General features: G+C 49.7%; 1 protein-coding gene across 1 annotated transcript in view; it reads left to right on the top strand.

Moving 5' to 3' along the window:
* The first annotated feature begins 5297 nt into the window (after positions 1-5297).
* Positions 5298-24426, top strand: part of DNAH1 (dynein axonemal heavy chain 1) — a 69191-nt gene continuing 50062 nt past the window's right edge. The window contains exons 1-12 of the mRNA XM_079114476.1: positions 5298-6922; positions 7408-7655; positions 8288-8655; positions 10032-10104; positions 12376-12550; positions 13685-13841; positions 14705-14837; positions 17187-17348; positions 17901-18153; positions 21826-21983; positions 22806-23017; positions 24125-24423. Of these exons, the coding sequence (XP_078970602.1) occupies positions 8320-8655; positions 10032-10104; positions 12376-12550; positions 13685-13841; positions 14705-14837; positions 17187-17348; positions 17901-18153; positions 21826-21983; positions 22806-23017; positions 24125-24423 (1958 nt within the window). The 5' untranslated portion in view covers positions 5298-6922; positions 7408-7655; positions 8288-8319. The remainder of the gene's footprint in view (positions 6923-7407; positions 7656-8287; positions 8656-10031; positions 10105-12375; positions 12551-13684; positions 13842-14704; positions 14838-17186; positions 17349-17900; positions 18154-21825; positions 21984-22805; positions 23018-24124; positions 24424-24426) is intronic.

Here is a 24426-nt window from a genome sequence, read left to right as displayed (position 1 = left end):
AAAAAAAAAAAAAAAAAAAAAAGAATGATCCAGAAGCCAGTCTCCTTTAGATGGGAGGACCATGGCTGTTCTACACTCTAGTGAATCCAGTGTGGCCAATTTGAAGGATGGAAGCAGAGGTGTTAACTCATTGCCAGCCATCCTTGCAAAGCTCCTAAATGTCACCAACTTCCCCAATCCCATTGTTGCTACTTACACTGCTTTATGTGTTTGTCAGAGCCACAGTCTTTGTGTTTAATGTTAATTTATTTTGGGGTGCTATAACATTTTTTCTCTTTATGCTGGTTCTGTTTTTGTTGTTGTTGTTGTTGTTGTTGTTGTTATTGTTGATGGAGAGAATACCTTTATTTTATTTGTTTATTTTTATATGGTGCTAAGGAACCAACCCAGTGCCTCACATGTGCTAGGCAATAGCTCTGCCACTGAGCTACAGCCCCAGCCCCCTAGTTCTGGTTTTGAGCCATTTCATTTCGGATATTCGTTGGTGTGATTTTCTTCTTGATATTTTAGGCTGGAGGTTTGTTGAGCCTCTTAGATTTTGAGTTTTTGTAGTTTTCAGAAGACAGAACTTCAGCCTTCATCTTCCCTGAAGAATAAGGGATCGAAGTATCTGGGAAAGCAAGGAAATGAGGTAGAAAAGAGGGCATAAGGATAGATAGAAAGGAGATATAAATGACAAAATAAGAGTGGCCATGATTTAAAAATCCACTTCTACACACAGCAGCTTGGGAGGCTGAGACAAGAGGATTGTGGGTTCAAAGCTAGACTTAGCAACTTAGGGAGGCCCTGTCTCAAAATGAAAAATAATAAAAAGCTGGCTCAGTGGTTAAGCATCCCTAGGTTCAATCCCCAGTACCAAAAAATCATCATCATCATCATCATCATCATCATCATCATCATCAAAACAATGATACTCCACTTCTATATACTTTGGTAACAAACAACACTAGTAAATCAATTATCAGACCTTATCTACAGATCCATAAAACTTTCTCCTAACTTGGGCCTAAACTAAAACAGGCCAAAGAATGCTTTTGCTCAATAAATACATTCTTCTGTAATGTATATTTTAGGACCTGATTACTTCATCCATATGTCACACTCCAGATAAAACCCTCAATGTTACACAAAGGTAGTACTGTGTAAATTCACTGAGCAGAACAATGAACCACCTCCCCAGGTGGGGAAATTACTAGAGATTTTTCACCAAAAGCAAAGAAGAAAAGAAAACAAGTCCTAGTAAGTAATGATTAACATGTCAAGTCGCCAGCACAAGGGAGAACTAAAAATACTCTCTTAGATCATGTCTAATTCTATAGATTTTACATATATAAATAGGCCTTGCCAAGGTGAAACCAGTCTGTTCTTCTACAAGACTGGCACTCTAGCCTGTCTTTCAAGAGTGTGTACTCGTTGCTTTCTCTTAATAAAACCAATATGTGTCTCACTTTGACCCATCCCTAAATTCCTTTCTGCAATGACATCAAGGACCCTCATAGCCTGAGTTGAGGTCTCCCTCCTTTTGGGGACCTCCTCTGGTAATGACTGTCCCACCATAGGCTAAACAGCAGCTTCACAGACAGCTATACTCAGTGTGAAAAGAGCTTGTCAAATACAGGGGTGCAGGTCCTCTCCACAGCTGAGGGGTCCACAGCCTAACCCCAGGCCCAGATTGCACTACCTGGGCATTGCAGTGGGGGGATGGGGTCTTGGTCCCTTCAAAGAGCTGTGGCCACCATTGCCTCCATTTGCCCTCATGCCTCTGCTTTCCTCTGAAATGGACCCTGACTAACTACGGAAATGCTGACAAGAAAAACAAATGAACCAGGCACAGTGGTGCACACCTATAATTCCAGGCTGAGGCAGGAGGATTGTGAGTTCAAAGCCAGCCTCAGTAACTTAGTGAGGCCCTCAGCAACTCAGTGAGACCCTGTATCTAAATAAAATACGAAGAAGGGTTAAGGATGTGGCTCGGTGGTTAAGTACCCCTGGGATCAATCCCTGGGCTCAGGAAGGTTTACATCAACACCTGGTCTTACCAGGTGTGATGCACACCTGTGATCCTGGCTACTCGGAGGCTGAGGCAGGAGGACTGCAAGTTTGAGGACAAACTGGGCAATGTAGTGAGAAACCTTTCTCAAAATTAAATAAAAAGAGATGTAGCTCAGTTGTAGAGTGTTTACCTAGCATGCATTAGACCCTGGGTTCAAGCTCAAGTACCCCAAAAATTTTTTTTTAAAAATCTGGTCTCAAGGGAATAGGAATTGGTGGAGTGAGATATTCTGGAAAGGAAGTAGAATCCTGGGGAAAGGCCAGATCCCTGTCTCCAGGCACAGCTTATAACCTGTCTCTAGTTTCCTTCCAGCCTAGTCTCTCTGGCTCCTCCACTCACCAGGTATTTTATGGATAGGATCAGTTCAGTTCTGGACACCTAGTGCTCAACAGTAAGCCAGCACTACCAACAAGTTAAAAAAATCATACATTTGTATAATGAGCATCAGGTCCTGCTACTCACCCAACACTAAACTGTCCCACTGAGCCTCAGTTTCCCTACCTATTAAATGGGGCCAATTCTGAGAAGACTCTGGGCAGGAACTCTCAGGTTGGGTGGGATGACTTTTTTTTTCTTTTGGTCTGTAACTCACTGCTGTCCTATACAGAAAAAATGCAAATACTGGAAGAGTGGACACCTATGACCTTCAGATTTCCCAATCATTAACACTGGGCCATTTTTACTTTCTCTCATCTTTATCTTTGGGTCTGTCTGTATTTATCTATATATAATTTTCACTCAACCATTTGAAAGGAAATAACAGAAGATATTCTGATGTTTCTCTTGAACTTCAGGCCACATTAAGACAAGGACAGTCTCCTATATAACATTGAAGATAATTAATAATAATTCAATATTCAGGACAGCAGAAAGATCAAAATCTGAGCCTACTCCAGGTCCCTGGAGCTGATGAGGGTACTAGAGGTAGAGGGTGCACCTGAGACCAGGGAGGGCAAGACTAGGTCATCCAATGTTCAGTTCCAGGAGGGATGGGTGGGTATGGGGTGTGTGAGCTGAGCCTTCAGAGAGCACAAATTGACCTTTTCTGCACACAGTACCTTCAACATCTGTCTTGTCCACAGCCGGTTGTGCCAGGGCAGTGAGGTTGGTTTTGGAGAGTCCAAAGGAATCTCCTGAAGATATCGAGACATGATTTATTGGGGAAAGTTTACAAGAGATCAGTGACTTCTCCAGGAGGAGGTCAACAGGTCAACAGAGAGTATGTCTGTCTCTCTTGGTTCTTTGCCAAGAAGTGCTTCCTTTGCTATCACCGTGTTTTGTCCAGTGGCGACCAGCTGGATGAGGGATATGTATCCTTTCCACAACACCCTCAATTAAGAGCTGTTCCCTCTTGGCGTGGGTTTATATGTAGGATGCAGAAGCAGTGACATCAGCATTAACTTGCTCAGTTGCTTACATGATCAGCATTCCAAGGAGCAACTGTCCTGGTGTACTTGTAAAAAAGTGGCTTTCTACAGATGATGCTCACTTGCCTTAGCTCCCAGGGTGCCTAAGACAGGGCTAGTGTACTTCAAGAAAATATGGATCTGGACTTTCTGGCCCAGGCTTGCTCTCATTATTCCCTTAACTTGGCTAGGTTTTTGGCAACCGATAGAGACACGGTGTTTTATTGCTTCTCCTTTTCTTTAGGGATGATACATCATCTATCCGCAGCTGCGGCTTGAACATGAACTTCCAATTCATAAGTGTCCTCAATTCTTCCTCCCCCACCCCTCGATTATTTGCACGGCATTAAAAAATCCAATCGAAGTTCTCAGGTTGCCTTTGGTTGTTTTGTCTCGTCCTCTAGAAGGGTCTGGGAGGGGAGATGGGTAACGGACCCTAGATTCAAGAATCTACAGGGGTGCTCGCTTCGGCAGCACATATACTAAAATTGGAACGATACAGAGAAGATTAGCATGGCACCTGCGCAAGGATGACACGCAAATTCGTGAAGCGTTCCGTATTTTTTAAGCATCTATTTCTTTTTGCATTCTAATGCATTTAACACAAAGTTTTTTACACACAATAAATATGAATGACTGATTCTTTAAAAAAAAAAAAAAAAAAAAAAAAGAATCTACAGGGTTGACTGTCCCTAACCCCGCCACCCTGGGTCCGGGTGCTGGGAGCAACCCCGGCCCAGGTCAGAGTAGGGGAAGCCAAAGGAAGCAAGACTCGAGTCGAGGAGAGTGCAGATCCCGGAGGTTCGCGAGGACGGAAGCTCCCGCCCAGCGGTGCCGGAGGGTCCCGCCCCCTCGCAACGGGCCCGCGTCCCTCCCTAGAGACCGGTGGAAGGACCCCAGCGCTGCTCCGTGGAGCTGTAGGTCGTGGGATCGGTGAGGCCAAGGGATTGCAAAGGAAGGGAAACCTAGATAAGACGCAGAGGGCAAGTGGACATGGAAAAGGCTGTCTTTCCTTACCAGGATTCCCATTTCTGTCCACGACTCTGGGTGCCCTGCAGACCCTTGGCCAGGGGGACAGAAGGTGGGAGAGGAGGGTGCACTTCATTCAACCTCGCTTACCAGAATGGTTTTGGGGATTCCATCTCGGTGCTTAGGGTGTAGTCCCCTCCTTCTGTGGCAGGTTCCTCATCAGCCACCCAGTCTCTCTCAACCGGACCACAGAGTTGCTACAGAGGTCAACTTCATTCCTTCCTTTACCTACCCCATTAATTCCTTGACTCACACAAGCCTTTGGCAAATATTTTCTGAACCTACTGTATGCCAAGCCCATGCCAACCCCCTGCTAGGTACCCAATTCCCAGAAATCAGTGTTACTTGAAATTTCCTGCCCAGTTGGCAGGGGAGCCATATATGCATATATAATTCTGAAAGATGTTTGCTGGAAAGAGGAGATTCCGACAGCCTGGGGACACAGACCTGGATTGCATCACACAAAGGGGGTACTTGACCCATAGTGTTCTTTACCTGGTAGCCCCAACAAGGGCTGAGACTTCCATAATTCCTTAGAGTCTGTTTGTCGAAGGAGAGCTTACACAGAACACGGTGGTGTGAAACAGATAAAGAAAGGTACAGGGTCCTTTCTAAATCAGGAGTGGATGGCTTAGAAGGCCTCCTACTTAGCTCCTCCTCCCCGCAGGCACCCACTTTGCACAAACTCAGGGCTCTTTGGTACAAAGTTGTTGTTGTTGTTGTTTTTCTGTGGTGCTGGGGATTTGAACCCAGGGCCTTGTGCTTGTGAGAGAAGCACTCTACCAACTGAGCTATATCCCCAGCCCTGGTACAAAGTTTGAGAACCACTGCTCTGGAACTAGGAACATGAACTTTTGGGTCAGCCAGAGGTGAAGCCCTCAGTTTCCATTCTGGTTCAGCCAGTTCTTTGCAAGTTTCTTCTAAACTTCTGTGGACCTGAGCATCCTTGTTTGTAAGTCATAGATAATTTCAAATATCTTTGCTCATCTGTGTGCATTCAGTTAAGTGATTGACAGGTGGTTGAATCACATAGCATCGAATGCTAGTGAATCCAACCTGAAGCCCTGTCTACCTCAAGCCAGTAGGGCTCCTACGTCATCCTGAGTAAGGAACAAGAACCTGCGCCTCTTGCTGGCTATGTGACTTTAGATGGGTCACTTAACTTTTTGTTGTTGTTGTTTTGAGGCAGAGTCTCACTAAGTTGCTGAGACTGGCTTCAAACTTGCAAACCTCCTGCCTCAGCCTCCTGAGTTTGGGATTACAGGCATGTGCCACCATGTCTGGTCATTTTCCCATTTCCCTTCATTCTGAGAAATGAGGATAGTCTCAGTTTTGACCTCAGATGTTCAAATAAGATGATGTGTAAAATAATTACAAGTCCTTAATACTATTTATCATTCCCGGCACTGTACCTGTCAGAGACACCCTTGCCATCTCACTGTTAATTCCCTCACACAAATGGGGAAAGGGTGTCCAGAGTGACAGTGGCCTTGCTGGGAACTATGTCCCTCTCCCTCCCACCAGCCATACTCATTCCCAGACAGAAAGTGCTGTCACCCTTGAGGCTATAACAGGGGGCACAGGGTCTGTCTGATACAGCTCCTGCACACTGACCAGGCCCAGGTGTCCAGGTGTCCAGATTGAAACAGGGTTAGAAGGAAGCCATTGTGAAATTCCGGGGGTTGGAGGCAGATTGGGGTGCCGAGTCTGCAGCTCATTCTCCCCCCTTTGCTTCTTGGGACATACCTCAATGCATGTCCCCACTACCACCCTCACTCAGTGGGAAACTGTTCATGGTGAGGAAAGCAAATCCACCCATCAAGGACCCCTTTTGTCCCAGACAACACTGCAGTTTCCTGGACACTCGTGCTTCTACTATCTCCATGCACCAGCAAAGCAGGCCAAGCATGCTGAAGCCCATCTGCAAGCTGGCAAAACCAGAAATGGAATGCTTCCTGTGGAACTGGACTCTGGCCTCTCCTAGCTCTGCCCTCTCTGTTTGATGATTTTGTTCAAAGATGAAGTGGACACTTGTGGGTTTAAAACACAATTGAGCTGAGCCTCAAGAGGAGTCCTCTGTCCTTTAGGGTGTTCTGGGTAAGGCTGGTGACTATCAAACAGGCAGGCCAGAATCTGCATTGTCTTTAGCACTTACCCTGGGAGATAGCTGGTCACCAGGAAGTGGGTTCAAGGAACAGAGTTCCAGTGGGGAAGACCTGGCAAACTTGACTGGCTAAAGATTGGTGGGCCTTCCAGCTGGGTGCCTGGGACTTCCGGCCTGAGCCCTACCTGCCCTTCTCCATCCCTCAAGTGGCCTGCCAACTCACTATCCTCTTCTTGGAAATGGGCTCAGCTGCTGCAGGCTACTCTGGTGCTGCTGACTAGCTTTGCTCCACACAGGCCCAGCCACCCTCTATTCCTCAGGCCAGTGTAGGTAAGAACCTCTGCTACACCACATCTCTCTGGGGTGGCTAAGTCAGAGAACGGCAGAGCACAAAGCACACAGCCACAACAGTGGCCTTGCCAGAAGTGGTGGAGCATATCTGTAATCTCAGCTACTCAGGAGGCTGAGGCAGGAGGATCACAAGTTTGAGACCAGCCTCATCAACTCAGCAAATGCCTGTCTCAAAATAAAAAATAAAAAGGACTGTGAATATAGCTCACTGGTAGAGCACCCTTGGGTTCAATCCCCAGTATTGCAAGAAAAAAAACCTGTACTGCAAGTTCCTAGGTGACCTGTCCCAGTGTACAGAGAGATTAGAAAATGAGACAGGGTCCAGGAAGGAGGGCTTGGTGGGTTAGGCCCCTATTTCCTTTTGCTGTGATGTTTTCTTTTTTCTTTTGAAATAATTGACTTCCTTTGTGTGTGTGTGTGTGGTTTTGTCTGTTTGTTTGTTTTTGTTTTTGAACCAGCCTTAGGTGAAAACCTCTCCCCATACCCTTGCCCTGTTTCTTATCATGTTCTCCTGCCCAAGGATTTCCCCGGGTTATGCGTATTGACATAACCAAAAGCAAGAGCAGCTTGGCAAGGGCTTGCTAATAAAAGCCCTGCACAGACCCTTGTCCACGAGTGGTGGACGTGCATGCAAGCCAGAGACATCTGTTACTCCCTTTGTGAAGACAGAAGGATATACATTCCCTGAGCTGGGCTGACCCCCAGAGTGTGGGTGAGTGAATGCCATTTTGTTGCTGATAGAGGGATCAGTGGGCCAACAGAGAGTCAGTGTCGGGATCCTGCTGGGGAGTCCATTGAGTCCTCTGGGGGATGGGGGAGGTGGGTGGGCAAGGAAGGGGCAGGCAAAGCAGGGCCCAGGTCTCCCAGGTTGCTAGTGAGGCCTGTACCCACCTGCAGAGAGGCTGGCTGGTTCAGCAGGGCTGGCTGGGTGTGGAGGCCCTGGGCTACTTTTGACTGAAAGTCATTTGGGAAAATTCACTGAGTAAGCAAGTCTTGACCCTTCCCCCTCACCTCCCCCTGCTGAGAAGTGAGGCCTTCTCTAAAATGAAGGGAGTTGTACAGATGCAGGAGGCAGAGGCAGAGGCGCCTTCAGATCTTCCCCTCACCCAGCCCTTAATTCTATGGAGACTTATTTCCCACATGCAGCCACCAGGATAGACCCACTGCCTCCTGGTGGAACTCTTCCTGGCACTGTGTGTCTGTCCAAATCAGGAGCAGACCATTCCCTTTCTCCTCCCTCTTTTGTTACCCATGGATCATGGGCTGGGGCTTGGTGAGACGTAGTGCCCCTGGGGGCTAAGACAGAGGCTGGCGAGGACTGAGTGACACCATATCTTCTCCTAGGAGCTCTGCCTGGGCATCTCCTGAGAAGCACCATGGAGCATCGGAACAGAGATGGGTACAACCCCGGAAGGACCCCACAGGAACCAGGGTACAGCAGTACTCCTGCGAACCAAGAGTGCAGCCTGCGTAACATGGAGTGTAACATGGAGAGGACTCTTCAGGGGCCAAGTTATGGGTTGGGGAATCCTCCTCCAGGCCCTGACCCTGAGCCCCCACCTCTAGTGGTGCCCCTGGTCCCACCCATGCCCTCAGACATGGGACAGCCCCGGAAGTTACCACTGACAGGAATTGATAAGAAGTACCCGGTGATGAAGCAGCGTGGGTTCTACTCCGAAATCCTCAGCCCTGGAACTTTGGATCAACTTGGGGTAAATATGGCAGCTCTGCCTGAGCACTCCCTGCAGGCTTCGTCCACTCATTCTTCTATCCTTCTCTTCATCAGTTCATCTGTTCTTTTAGCCATCTGTCAGCCCTAAAATCCATCCACCCACCCCCATCCATTCATACAGCCAGCCATTTTTCTGGCTGTGTGTCCATCCATCCATCCATTCATCTGTCTATTCATTCACAACTCATAACTGAGCTCCCACTCTGTCCAGGCCCTGGAATGAGTTCTGGAGATACAGCAAAGATGAGACATCGACATCCCAGTTGCGGTGGGACTATAGCATTGGTGGGGCAGTCGCCTTCCCCCCAACCCTGATGAGAAAGGCATGCATGGATGAGATGGCATGCTGCTGAGATCTAAGAGATGGGGTTTTAATCAGCTTTTTCACTGCTGTGACTTAAAGACCCAAACAGAACAATTGTAGAGAAGGCTCATGGTTTCAGAGTTCTCAGTTCATATGTAGCCAGCTCCATCGTGGCAGAAGAGTATGGCAGAGGCAAGCAGCTCACATGATGATCAGAAAGCAAGAGAGAGACTCCACTTGCCAGATACAAGTACACACCCCAGAGCCACACCTTAGTGCCCACCTCCTCCAGCCACTCCCCGCCTTCAGTTACTTCCCAGTTAATCCATCAGGGGATCAATTCACTGATTGGGTTAAGGCTCTCCTAACCCAATCATTTCTCCTCTGAACCTTCTTGCATTGTCTCACATGTGAGCTTTTGGGGGACACCTCACACCCCAACTACAGAAAATGGGCATGCATTTTCAGGGTAGGATAGGGACTTGGGGAGTGTTCCAGGTACAGGGAGCAGTAGGTACAAGGGTCTGGGATCCCTGAGGGAGGGCATAGGCCATATAAAGAAGAAGGGTGGAGTATGAGGGAAGAGATCAAGGAATGAGACTGCAGCTAGGGGAAAATGGGAAGGGAATGACTGGGACAGGAATCACAGAGTCCTGTGTGTCCCATGAAGCCTTAAGAAGGTTCAGGGCAGAGGAGAGGCCAAGAGAGGCAGGGCAAGGACCCACTGGTATGCCAGAGTGGCCCTTGTGAGAGGAGATGCACACAGAGACACTGGCTGGCCTTGTACCTTTCTCATGGTTCAGTCCCTCAATGCATGCTGGGAGTTCTCAGTGAAGAGGGAAGCTGTGCTGGACCGGAATAGGGTGGCCAGCTTGTCACCCACTATGACCTTTGAACAAAGTGTATGAACTCATCACTTCTACCTCACCCCTGTGCTCCTGGGGTGCTCCTTGGTGGGCTTCAGGGAGGGACCTGGCCTTGGAATCCTTCCTACTTCCTGGCTCTTCTCTGGGATGTATAAGTACACTCTGGCCTCTGGGGTTTGGTTTCAGAATGTGAGCCGTGGCCCCCATGTGAGCCAGAGCTTCCTACGTCAAGCTGACCTCAGCAAGTTCACCCCAAAAGGTCAGTGCCCAGGGTTACAGGGCGGGTGGGTCCTGGTGTGCATTTAAAGGCAGGGATTCCGGCCTCAGAAGGTAAAATGAGACCAGTAAGAGATAAGGTATCTTGCAAGGGCTGAACTCACAGAGAGTGCTTCATCCTTAGCCTCCCCAGAACTGTGATAAGGGTCTGGAACTGCTAAGGACCAGGGCCACAATTCTGTCTGCCTGGCAAGGGTCAAAGGACATCTACCTTTGCTGGAACGTGGGCTCAGAGGAGGCCAGGAGTGTGCCCGAGTTGTGCCCTGCTGGAGCCCCAGCTTCAGCAAAAGCACATGGCACAGTTAGATACCCAGGAGGACTTTGCTGGAGAAAAGGAGGAGGACCATCCTCTCAGTCTCCAGGGCGAGTCTGGGAACAGCTGGGAGTAAGGACTGGGACAGGTCTGCAGGGAGTGGGGCAGACTTGTGGCAGAAAGAATAGGGCAGCTCCAGGATAGGCACCAGGTGGTGGTGAGGGAGTGGGCAGGGACCCTCCCACCTGGTGCATTTGCATTCCTCCTCCAGCAGACGGGACCACTTTCGTCAGACCCAGAGGCCCCATGGTCCCCGCTGTCTGTCCTCATGCACACCTAAGACCTGGCTCCTTATTGGCACTGCCTACATTAGTCCCATCAGAGCCCATGAGCCCTATGGGGTCTGTGGATTCCTAAGCTGGCACAGAAAATGGCATAAGCACAGACATTTGTGTACTTATCTGTGGGGCATTGAAATGATGCTCCTGCCACCTGTGGCCAGGATCAGCAGCTCAGCAGTCCCACCCAGATGAGGAAAAGCAACCCCAACAGTGTGGGGCCAGTCCGTTCTTGGAAGCCAGTGACAGAAGTTCCCCTTGCCGCCTGAGAACTAAACAGAAGCCTTGAGCAGCCTGCCAGGGGCTTGAGGACAAAGCAGGGGCTGGAGGTCACCTCTTCACCCTGGCTCCTTCTTGGTTCCTTCCCTGAGTGGGTTCCAGGAACAGAATGGAACCACAGGCACAAGAGCAGGAGATTAGGGGTTTGAAAACTGTCTTTTTTCTTTTTCTTTTTTCTTTCTTTTTTTTCTTTGTGTGTGTGTGTGTGTGCTTTTTTGTTTGTTTTATTTGGGGGGGGGGGGTTTGGATTGAACCCAGGGGCACTTAACCACTGAGCCACATCCCCAACTCTTTTTTGTATTCATTTAGAGACAGGGTCTCACTGAGTTGCTAAGGGCCTTACTAAGCTGCTGAGGCTGGCTTTGAACTCAAGATCCTCCTCCCTCAGTCTCCGGAGCCACTGGGATTACAGGCATGTGCCACTGCACCAGCCTGTGGCTGGGCTGTTTGGTTCTGGTAGCTCTGCTAAGAGGGTGAACCTTAGCTAAAGGCAGGAGACCTCTGCCAGACCTCAGACAACATCCCAGGCCCAGAATCTGGAAGCTTCTATGAGGCTCCAGAAGGTACCCCAAGGTCTCCGTGTGATGTGACCACCTCTTGACACCAGAGGTCATGAGGCTCAAGAAGGGGGGTCACCAGAGCCTCCCAGGACCCTTGTGACTCTTTGGATCCTTCCTCCACCAGGAGAATACATGGGGACCACTCACAGCCCCTAACTCCACCTAGAGTTCACCTGGGACTTTCCTGTTCACTGAGCACCCCACATTCCAAGAAACCCTCAGTCTTCTCTCCCCACTATCTCCCTTCTCCATACCTAGAATAGAAGACTCAGCCTGCCGTTGTCCAAGTAGGGGCAGCCATTTGGTAGCTTGAGAGTCCCCCAGGGACCACCCACCCCTACCCAAGTTGCCTCCAGTCTGGAAAGGGCTCCAGGCAGTGAATGACATTCAAACTCTCATATGCCCAGGGGTGGGAGGGTCCTGGGAGACAGGAACCCACCCCACTTCACCTTCCTGTCCAGTCCTCACCCTCACCAGTAGTTTAATTCGGCAACTGACTTAAGCAGTGGCTCCAGTGCTGGGGCCCTGGGTGATTCATAAGGGAACAGCCAAGCATGCTGGCCCTGGACAGGGATGGCCGGACTAACACCAACCTTCCGGAGGCCCTATTTCCTTCTGGCCTGCACACCCCCTGGACACCTGGTTCGTCGCCTATGTTCTTTCTGACCTTGCCTGGTCACAGGCAAGCTCCGAGCTTCCCACATGTTCGAGTGTGTGCCCACCTGGTTCCTGCCTGGTGATTTGTCTCATTGGATGATTGGAGAGCTGATGTCCCGCGGCCCTAGCCTGATTCCCACAGTGCCTGCCTCTGCCTCTGCCTGCAGTTGACACTTTCGAGCTTCCTAATGACTTTAAGGAGCGCATAGAGCAGCAGAGCATTGGGTCGACCACCAAGCAGCTCACCCAGACCGACTTCCCTCTGCAAGCCTATGAGCCCAAGGTGCAGGTGCCCTTCCAGGTGCTGCCGGGCCAGTGCCCCCGCAAGATTGAGATTGAGAGGTACGGCTGGGTGGGCTGCAGGGAGGGCCTGTCCTCCGGAAAGTGGCATCTGCCTAACTCAAAAGGTGAGGGACTATAGACCATTTAGGCGACCATCTCCATAGCAGACTCTGCAAAAATATTTAGATTTTCTAGTACTTTGGTTCTCTAATAGGAACAAATGGATTTTCCTTGCTGTGGAATCGGGGAGGGTGGCATTTAGGTTAATGAAGTGGGACTGCCAGGGCAGGACAGAAGGACAGTTGGAGCCCAGGACCTCAGAGGGATCATTGGGCCACACCACTACTATCCCAAAGCCTGGGCCTTCTGACAGCATCCAGTGTCACAGGAAAGCAGGGAGCTGAAACTCCAAACCTCCGTTCTTACGTTCCGATGAAAGAAAATTTAAAGTCAGATACCAAAAGCTATGCAAGAGAACTTTATTATAAGTAAAAGTAAGGTGAAAGTGAGAGGAAAGTAGAGTAAAAGCAAACTGAGGCTTGAGCAGAGAGCACCGTCGGGAGAGAGAGCGGGCCATCTCCAAGCAGAGGAGGACAAAGGAGACAACGCTGTCCCCAAATTTATTAGTTTTTGTGATTGACTTGAAAACCCCAGTCCTCCTTCTGCAACCTTTGCCAATCAGGTGTTCAACTCCACCTTCACATCGGATGGTGGAGTTTTAACCTTATTTGGTCCTCTCCAGAACTGTCATGGTGGCCATCCTGATTAGCGGGACTTCATCTACAAGTCAGTCCCATGTTAGTGTGGGCGCTGGGGTCAGTAGCTGGTCAGAAGTTACCTTAGTGCGCCTGCGCTACTGAAAGCATCTTCCTTCCCAGACGATTGGAGACTCCAATAGCCATAATTCCTAGCTTCACCTCAACCTCAGTGGACCCTGTCAAGAGTTATCTCATTAATCCTTTTCTCTTGATGTGTTTTACAGATAGCTCCCTGGTTTTTGTTTGTTTTCTGCAGATTAACTGCCACCATTTGATTTCTTAAGATAGTTTAAAGAAGGACCCTAAAGAAATTTAAAGAACACCCTGTGACCTTCCCCTGTATTTCACTGCTCATAGCTACTTGCATAACAAGAGCACTAGCAGAGCCACTACACATGAGCCCAGCAGCCCTGAAAACCCTGCCCTGCCCTTGCAGGAGAAAGCGGGAGTACCTGAGCCTGGACATCGAGCAGTTGCTGGCCAATGAGGGCATCGACTCCAATGAGCTCATGCCCAGGCACCCAGACCCCCTCCACCCCCAGACCATTGAACAGGGCCATGACCCACTCTTCCCCATCTATCTCCCACTGAAGGTAAGCCCAGCGCCCATGGATCACCAATGGAGATGGGACGGGAGTGCAGGACCCTGGCTGAGGCTCAGGAGCCAGACCCCAAAGGAGAGCCCCACTCCAACCACAAGTACTCACAAGTCAGGCTTAGCAACCGAAAAATCATAACCCATCCCGATGCCTTAGTCATCCTAGGTTGGAGCAGGAGGGGCTGCCATGGCCCTTGGGAGTCTGATTCTCTGCTTCTTCCCTGGGAGCCTGGGAAGCCTGTGTGTCCCTGCCCCCGTGGGCACCTAGATGCAGCCAGGTTGGACTGTAGCGACCAGGGATGGAGGAGGGAGTCAGTGCTGCCCTTGGGATACAAATGTGGAGACAGAGTCGGAGGAGGAGAAAGAAGCATAGCCTGGCTCTGGCTGTTGCTTCTTTCCCTTCCTGTCTGTGTCCTGAAGGTCTCTGGGGACTCTGGGGAGGCAAAGCTGAATTCAGATGCACATTGCCTTCCAGTGATGGACGAGTGCCTTCCAGAGGGGTGCTCAAGAAACCCAGGAGCTGCCTGTTCCCTTGGGCCTGAGCTGGATGTTCTGGGGCAGTGGGGAAGAGAGTCTACATCCTTCCCTGAGTCCCCAGAAGTCCTCTGCCTGAACCTAAGGTGGCTTGTCTGGACGAGGATCCAGGGTTTCCCCCTCCTTCAGACCCTGTGTGCCCCTGGGAGCAGCAGAGGAAGGGTTCTGCCCTCCCCGTCACTTGAAGCTTCTTCATCTGGGGAGGAGACTACTGAGGCAGCCTCTCAGTAGCCTCAGTTCTGCCTGGCCGCTAGGGGAGCCACGTCCTCCATGCTCAGTTCTACCTGGCCACTAGTGGAGCCACTTCCTCCTGCTTTCTCCCAGGTGTTTGACAATGAGGAATTTGACTGTCGAACTCCACAAGAGTGGATCAACATGGGCTTGGAGCCAGGGTCAAAGAACAGGAAACCAGTTCCTGCAAAAGCCCTCCTGCCCATTGATGACTTCCTGGGGCACGGTGAGCAGGGCCAGCCTGGGGTGGGGTACCATCTTCTTCCAGCAGCAGTCCTGTTGAAAACTCCTGGGCTCCCCTGGCGGCCATGGGTGGTAAGGGATCATCTGAGGTTGAGATATAGGCCGAGGAGCTTGTCACACAGGCAAGACATGCAGGGACCAGGGTAAACAATGTCAGGAGGACTGAGAGCAGGACAGCTGGATAAAGTCTAGTGTTAAATAAATAAATAAAAATGTTTTTGATTTATTGGTAATAAAAATCTACATGCCCATTGGAAGTGTTAAAGGTAAATGCATAAGGTAGCCAGCTGCAGCCCTCCATCCCACCACCCAGAAATCACTATCGTTCCACCCATAACAATGGCCTCTCAACTTTTACCTCTCTATGGACAACACACACTGTTGCACACATTCACACTACACTTACAATCACAGTTGCACACATCCCATACCCTCCTACACACAATGGCACTCATTTTAACCAGCCATCCATTCATAATCACTATTGCACATACCCACTGCATGCTACACAGATTTGCGGTGCCTCAGCCTCACCTGTGTCTGCCCACCAAGTGCCCATGGCTCCTCCTTTGGCCTCAGTCTACCCTGGTGGCCATGGAGGCTCTTCCTAGTTGCCTGCTATCCGGAACAAGGTGAGCAGCCATGGCCACCACCTAGGCCTGCAAGACTGGGTCTCTGTGCAGGCTTCCTAGCAAGGTTGGGGTCCTAAGTTTGGAGGGTGGAGGTGACCATTTCTCCATGCAGGGCAGAAGGCAGCTCTGCCCCCTGTGTCTTGTAGGGACATGATTCCATGGAGTAGGGAGTGGGCCCAGTCAGCCAGGCCCTGGGTGGGAGGCAGGACTAAGAGCAGTCGCTGGTTTTAAGACTACACAGCCTTCAGGAGAGCCACGTGAGTCCATTGAGCAGCTGCAAATTTGTTTCACTTAGACACACTTCAATGCTGGAATCAATTTCTCTGAAGATAAGAGGCCCAGAATATTCCCTTCACTTTGAATTTAATTACAAAAGTAATTTAACTCAGTGGTTCCCAGATCTCCAATTCCTGGTGATAAAACCAGGGGCTGCATCAACCTCAAGGGCACAGAATGCCAGCCTCCCCTCTTCTCATGGTAGCCAGAGCTCTGGAGAGAAAAGGGCCTGGCAGGGAACAGAACACTTTTCTGTCAAGCCCTCTCATTTTCTCTGGGGGCTTTTTGTCACATCTTTTCCTTTAAGTTGAACCAAGACAAGGTCAGCATTTTCAAAAAAGAAACTTACTAGGAAGGGAGGGCAAAAGCAAAACCGAACCAAAGCAAGGGAGGTATACAACAGCAACCTCCTGCACCCATCTGGCATCAACAGGTGGGAACCAGTTTCCTTGGAATCCCAGCCCTTCCTTCCTCAATGCAGTCTGTAGAGCCCATCAGTTTGTTTTATGCCACTATATGATGGCGCATCCTCTACTGGGTACCAAGGTGTGCATCTTCCTTCTTCTAGTTTATTGAGCACTTACTATGCACCAGTTTCCATTCTAGGCCCAGGTCCACAGCTATGACCAAGATGGGACAAAGTCACTTCTCCCCTTAGGGAACTGACCCTAGAGTGAGGAGACTGACCACGAACCAGGGGACGAGACATATGTAGTGAATCTAGGCACTATGAGGGACGCAAAAAGGGCAATAGTTTAGACAGTGCCTGGGGCAGAGGTGCTATTTTAGGCAGGGATGCTTCTCCAAGGAGAAGCCACTTGAGCAGGGAACAAACCAGTAATGAGGCCACCAGGCAGGTGGCACAGCCAATGCAAAGACCCTGAAGAAAGAGCAAGCTGTAAAGTCACAAGGACAGGCAGACATCCAGTGTGACTGGAGAGAAGGGGGGCGGGGCAGTGGCAGGAGGTGAGCTGAAGAGGGCAAAGGAGCTTAGCCAGAGGAGTAGGTGGAGCCCATCCTGACTAAACAGGAGCCCTGGTCTTATCCTGTGGCTCAATAGCCAGGGCAGCCTCTGGGGAGGACTGCCATCCACAACAGGTCCTCTACAGGTTTCTTGTTTGCTTGGGTTTTTCCTGCCTCCTGGCCCAGCCCCTTGGCCTGTGTCTGTTCTGCCCTGATGGGGATCATGCAGAAAGGCCTCATCCTTTTGGGTCCTCCCTGGCCAGGAAGTTCCAAAGAAGCCAACTCACATGGAAGGAAAAGGGATCCTTAACTCTGCTGGAACCAGAGTAAGGATGTTCTGGCGGGAGAGAGGTCAGTCTAGTGACCTCTGAGATCCATTTCCAACACCTGTTTCCACACTCAGAGATCCCTCCCTGCACTCAGAGCAGGAATCACTGGTGGGGTGTCCTCTCCTGTTTCAGAGGACCCCAAGAGTCCAAAACTGGTCTACAAATGGTGTGAGGTTGGTGTTCTGGACTACGATGAGGAGAAGAAGCTGTACCTGGTGCACAAGACGGATGAGAGAGGCCTGGTGCGAGATGAGATGGGGAAGCCCATCCTGAATGGAGGGGTCACGTCCAGAGGTACGAGCTCAGCCTCTGCCCCAGGCAGACCCCCAGCTCGAGGCAGGCCCAATCTGTGACTGAGGCCAACTCCTCCAAGGGCACCACCAGCTCAGATCTGAATTCTGCCTTGCTCGATTTGATCTGTGACTGTCTGGACCCTGACCAGTAAGAACCAGAAGGCTGGTACCTCAGAGGCCCCAGGAAGGGAAAATGGCCATTATTTGTCAGGTCAACTCTGAGCAGCTGGCAGTGCTTCATCAGCATGATGCGGAAAGGAAGCTGAGGCCATCAAATGAATGATATCCGCCCTGGGTGTGGCATTCAGACCTCCTGTCTGAGCACAGCTCTTTACAGTTTTCAAAGCACTTTCACGTTCATCCATGACACCCTGTGGGGTGGGCAGGGTAGGGAGTGTTATCATACCCATTTCATATGCCCCACAGGGGGTCAGAGAAGGGAAACCACGTACTCAGGGCCACTGTACATCAGTGACACAGCTGGCTAGACCCCTGTGCCTGACCCAGAGAGCGTGACCACATGCCCCCTTCTCCCTCCTACCCAACCCCCCAGGCAGGCCACCCCTTCTGATCTGTCAGTACTGGGTGCCACGGATCCAGCTTCTCTTCTGTGCCGAGGACCCTCACGTGTTCACGCAGCGTGTGGTCCAGGCCAACACCCTGCGCAAGAACACAGAGGCGCTGCTGCTGTACAACCTGTATGTGGACTGCATGCCCTCCGAGGGCCAGCGGCTCATCAATGAGCAGAGTCTGAACAGGATCAAGCACTGGGCCATGAGCACACCCCGGATGCGCAAAGGGCCCCTGTGAGTCCCTGCGCTGCCTCCTCCCAGGGGTCTTTCCATGGGGAAGTAGCATTACCAGGCTGATAGAGCTCCCTTGGGGTTCATCTGTGTGAGGCTGTCTTGCCCACTGTACCACAGGAATTGTTGGGCCCCAGATCCCAACAAGTTCATCTCCAGATCCCTCATTATCAAGATGGACTCATGGAGCTGGTGTGGTGGTGCACGCCTATAATCCCAGTGGCTCAGGAGGCTGAGGCAGGAGGCTTGCAAGTTCAAGGCCAGCCTCAGTAACTTAGTGAGACCCTGTCTCAAAATAAATAATAAAAAAGGACTGGGGATGTGGTTCAGTTGTTAAGTACTCCTGGGTTCAATCCCTGGCACCAAAATAATGGTACCAAAATGGATTCTTACTTTAGTGAAAGGGGTAGGAAGCATTACTACCATTTTTTAAAAATTTCAGTGCTCAAATTTGGCCAGGGGGAGCCTCTTCAAGCTACTTCCCTATGTCGGTTTGACACGTTCCATTCACTGCGTAAGCATATCCTTACTTTGTGGCACATTGAGAAGTTCAGGCTTATCTTGTACTTTCCCAGATCCAGCCCTGAAATAAATTTTTTCTCCAAAGTGGGGAATTTAGAGGCCAAGATTTGGGCATTAGATGTACTTGTTGTTTCTGGGAAATCATTGCTTCAAGATTCTTAAAGCAGATGGATTTGGGAAAGATAGAGATATAAAATATTATTACTTTGCATTATATTGCATATACCCTCTACACATATCTTTTTCTGTGTGTATTGATCTGTCTGTTAAAAACCCACCAGTTCCTACTGAAACCTTCAAATTGACTCTAACACCACGGGGCTCATTCTCGCTTCTATGTATCTGTTAATTCCCTCCTCGAGAAGAAAACTGGCTCCCACCATTAGAAGTACGTTGACTTATTTGTTTAGTCCTAGAATACACAGAATGCAGTTTCAAATTGCTAATCCATAACTTTTAGAAGAAAAACTCTATACTTGTTGGTGTCCTAGTTTAGTCTGGGGCTTATAATCCAAATACTACATTTGGAAGTTACTTGCTTTGTTTCTTCCTACTGTTTCTTTCTACTCCTTTCAATGGGATGCCCTCTTCCTTTTATGAACTGCATCTTGGTTTGTTTATTACATACATACATATATATGTTATATATATATACACACACACATGTGTATACACATACACATATACATATATAAACATATTAAATATATATAATATGTACTAAATATGTATACATATTAAATATATACGTGTGTATATATATATATATTACTCTGTAATATTCTCTCTCTGTATATGTATACTACTCACTATATTTATTACACAAAGAGACTTACTCAGGCCAGGTGCTGTGGTGCACGCCTGTAACCCAGCAGCTGGGGAGGCTGAGGCAGGAGGATCATGAGTTCTAAGCCAGCCTCAGCAACTTAGCAAGACCCTGACCAACTCATGAGACCCTAAATAAAATATTAAATAAAATATTTAAAAAGGACTGGGGATGTGACTCAGTGGTTAAGTAGCCCTGGGTTCAATTCCCAATACCAAAAAAAAAAAAAAAAAAAAAAAGGCTTACTCAGAGAACTGTCATTCTCCAGTCCCGTTGCTCTATCCTGTCCACATCCTTCCTCTTTCCACCCTGTAGGTACACAGCATCACTAGTTTCTGGTTTATCTCTTATTGCCCAAATGAGCAGATCCATACATATATATTACACACATTTTTATTTTCTTTCACCTCTTCTTTACATGAGGTACCTTAGATATATATACATGAGATACACTTTAGAAATCTTGCATTTTAGGGCTGGGGGGATAGCTCAGTTGGTAAAGTGTTTGCCTTGCAGGGCCCTGGGTTCGATCCCCAGCACTGCAGAAGAAAAAAAAAATCTAGAAAGTTTTGCATTTGCTTTATTTGATTACAATATACCTGAAATCAGTCTATACCAGCTCATTCAGATTTCCTTCATCCCTTTTTACAACTGCATAGTAATCCTTTGTGTGGATGTATGACAGTATATTCAGCCGTTCTCCAAGATTTAGATGCTTAGGTTATTTTGCAGTATTTTTTAATTCCAAAAATGCCTTGTAAATTTGTATGTTCAAATTGATGAATTGTAGCTTTGGGGTAAATTTTTAGAAGTAGAATTGCTAGAAAAGTGCCTATGTCATTTTTGTTTGTTTATTGGTCCTAGGAATTGAACCCAGGGGCGCTAAGCCACTGAGCCATATCCCCAGCCCTTTTTACGTTTTATTTTGAGATGGGGTCTCACTGAGTTGCTTAGGGCCTCGCTAAGTTGCTGAGGCTGGCCTTAAACTAGTGATCCTCCTGCCTCAGTCTCCTGAGCTGCTGGGATTACAGGTGTATGCCACCGGACCTGGCCATATGTAGTTTTTTTAGGTATTGCCAAATTGCCCTCCTCAAGGGTGGTTCATTTTACATACCCACTAGCAATATGTGAGAGTGCCTGCTTCCCTGCAGCCTTTCCAAGAATATATTTAATACTATCTAATTTTTTCCCAGTCTGGAAGGTAAGGAAGAAATGGTATCTCAGTGTGGCTTTCATACCCAGCCCTTTTTATTTTTTTAAATTTTTTATTATATTATATTTTTATTTTTATTTTTGATACAAGTTGCTCAGGGCCTCGCTAAGTTGCTGAGGCTGGCTTTGAACTGAATTGGTTCAAGATGGCAAATTAGCAGGGCACAGTGGCACATGCCTGTAATCCTAGCGACTTGGAAGGCTGAGGCAGGAGGATCTCAAGTTCAATTACAGGCGTGCACCACCGTGCCCAGCTTCGTCCCTTCAATTCTCTACACAAGTGTTCAATGCCTGTGTGCTGGCCACCCTGTAAGTAACAGGCCCTGCCCCGTGCATAGCACAGCAGAAATGACCATGAGTTGGACCCTAGTCTCCCTGCACTATCCCTCCCTTCCTGTTGCTTACTGTCCAAAAGGGCACAGTCGCTGAACATAGTGTGAGAAGTATTGGGATGGCAGAGGTGGGGAGCATTTTGGGATTGTACATAGAGCCTACCCTCATCCTCAGGGATGAGGCCTGGGAAAGAAACCCCAGTCTAGTCAGGCTTAATTAGGGGTTGAAAGGATAAGAGTGTGACCACCAGCCAAAACAGTATATGCAAAGACTCTCGGGTAATGAAGGCCCTGGAGTCTCCACAGACTCAGAGGGTCTGCTATGGTGGGAACCGGGAGAGAGTAGGGATCCTGGTCTGCAAGGAGAGTAGGAAGGGGCCAATGGGAAGGCTCCCTTAGGTCACCTGAAGAGATTGGGCTCTACCCTAAGATCCAAGAAAAGCAGGGATGGGTTTTAAGCAGAAGGATGTGATCAGATTTGAGTTTTCTGGGGAGTGGATTAGAGTGAGAGGAGGTGGAAAAGGGGGGACCTGGCCCTGGGGGGCAACATTGGGAAGCAGGAAGCCCAGTGCACAGACTCAGAGACTGATATGACAAGGGGCAAACAGGTTAGTGGCTCAGAGACAGGGGCAGGTGGTACATCCATGGATCCAGAGAGGACGCTTCAAGCTTGTGTCCCCAGGTCTATGCCAGAGCAGAGCCTGCACCACAGCTGGCCCACAGCGTGGGGTTGGTTGGATGTGTGGAGCCCTGACCCCCCACCAACTCCCTCTCCATGGACAGGGTCCTCGAGCACCTCAGCAATCTCACCAGAGAAGTGAGCCTGGACTACGAGCGCAGCATGAACAAGATCAACTTTGACCAGATTGTCTCCTCCAAGCCTGACACGTTCTCCTACGTGACCCTGCCTGAGAAGGAGGAGGAGAAGGTGCCGGAGCAAGGTGAGGGTTGTTGGACCCCATAGCCATCTACCTGGTCAGTGCCCCCCTCCCATCTGCCCCTCTAGGATTACCTGTCCTGCTGAACCTGACACTCCCCTGCACCCACCCGTCCCCAGCATTCATGTCTGTTTATCGGCTGCCTGAAGAGCTCTGGTCAGGGGAGCAGGAGGAGGACTCTTTAAAAAAATATGTGTCTGAGTAATGCAGAAGCCACAAGGTATTGTGTACCAGGAAAGCCATCGTTCAGAAGTAGATGATCAGGCCTCGAGGACACATAGCCCTTTCTTCCTCCAGAAGCAAGGGTAGGGCTGGCATCGCTGCGGCCCCACCAACACGTGGTAGACTGAGTCTCAGAGCAGGATGCCAGGTCCCCCAAGAAATCCTGGCTTTGAGTCCACTGATCCCTGCTAACTGCATTTCCTGGACCTGGCTTTCCCACATGCTGGGCCCAGGGTGCAGGCTGGGGTGTGGACAGCAGGGTGGGTTCTGAGGGACCCTGGTGCCCACATCATCCTTCCTTGGGGTTCTAGGGCAGGTCTCAGGTCGCATGCAGCATGGGTGGGAGAAGATCGGGAGTGAGACCACAGTTGCCACCCACTTCTCAAAGGGAGGCCTGGAGTTTACCCGTTTCCCAGAGCAAGCTGTGGGGTATTGGGGTCACCCCAGCAAGCTGTGGGAAAAGAGGGGTTCTGGGAATGAGGCTTTCTCTTTCAGGGAGGAGACAAGAGCCCTGTCCCTCCACCAAGCACCCTCTAGATGTGTCCCTAGCCCTGCTGTGTCCTAGGCAGTTCTAACACTGGCCCTGGGCTTCCACTCCTACAGGCCTGGTGAGTGTCCCCAAGTACCCCTTCCGGGAGCAGAAGGAGGACTTCACCTTTGTGTCCCTGCTCACACGATCAGAAGTCATCACAGCCCTGAGCAAGGTGCGGGCTGAGTGCAATAAGGTGACCGCGATGTCGCTGTTCCATTCCAACCTCTCCAAGTACAGCCGCCTGGAGGAGTTCGAGCAGATCCAGTCTCAGACCTTCTCCCAGGTGCCTGGGTACCCGGGCATGGTGGGTGGGCATGGCCAGGCCCTTGGAGCCAGCACAACAGAATCCCTGGGATGCTCAGGCTTAGTCAATTAATCGAGACCAGGCCACGACCTCTCCCTCAGCCTTGTTGGCACCTGTGGTGGGACCAAGAGTATGACTTGTCTTGCAAAGAAAAGGAGAGGTAGGCTCCCTTCCTAATCACTTCCTGCCAGTCCTGGTTGCCATGGGGCAGATCCCTTGTCTTGTAAAGAGGAGCAGAAAACCCTACTCCTGAGGGTCAGATGTGAGGGAGGCAGAATGCAGCCACTCTCTACTCCATGACGTCATTCTGTGTGTGTGCATGTACATATACATACATGTGTGCATGCACACACCTCTGTCTTGTCTCTGTGTCTCTGTCTCTCTTCATGGCTAGAGGGAAAGCCCTGCTTCTGTCTCTTTCCCTCTTTCCCTCTTTCCCCCTTTCCCTCCTTCCCCCTTGAACAGCCCTGGGCCCCCAGGGGCATGTGAAGCTATTGGTTGGCAGGGTTTGTGTTTTAGTCAGCTTTTCTGCTGTTGTGACTAAAAGACCTGACGAGAACGATTTTAGGGGAGGAAAAGTTTATCTGGGGACTCACAGTGTCAGAGGTCTCAGTCCATAGACAGCAGGCTCCATTCCTCAGGGCTGGAGGTGAGGCAGAACATCATGGCGGAAGAGTGTGGTGGAGAGAAGTGACTTACATGATGATCAGAAAGCAGAGAGTGACTCCACTTGCCAGATACAAATTATATGCCCCAAAGACACACCCCCAATGACCTACCTCCTCCAGCCACACCCTACCGCCTTCAGTTACCACTTGATTAATCCCATCAGGGGATTAATTCGCTGATTGAGTTACGGCTCTGATAACCCAATCATTTCTCTTCTTGTGTTGTCTCACACTTGAGCTTCTGGGGGACACTTCATATCCAAACCATAACACTTTGGCAATACGTTGGGGTGGGAGAGAGCCCTCAGATGAGTCCTGAGGTCACCTTGAAACCACTGTGCATAGAGTCCTCTAGCACAGCAGCTGTGGATGGCGGGTCCCTGGGGTGACTTTGTGATGACTTCTGTGACGACTCCAGGTGCAGATGTTCCTCAAGGACAGCTGGATCAGCACGCTGAAGGTAGCCATGCGCAGCAGCCTGCGCGACATGAGCAAGGGCTGGTACAACCTCTACGAGACCAACTGGGAGGTGTACCTCATGTCGAAGCTGCGCAAGCTGATGGAGTTGATCAAGTACATGCTGCAGGACACGCTGCGCTTCCTGGTGCAGGACTCGCTGACCAGCTTCTCCCAGTTCATCAGCGATGCCTGCTGCAGTGTGCTTGACTGCACTGATGACATGGTCTGGGGGGAGGACCTCATAAACAGCCCCTACAGGTG

This window comes from Sciurus vulgaris (assembly GCF_902686455.1).
Source record: "Sciurus vulgaris genome assembly, chromosome: 16".
Taxonomy (NCBI): Eukaryota; Metazoa; Chordata; class Mammalia; order Rodentia; family Sciuridae; genus Sciurus; species Sciurus vulgaris.
The sequence above is the reverse complement of the archived record's forward strand: the minus strand, read 5'-3'. Positions and strand labels throughout refer to the sequence as shown.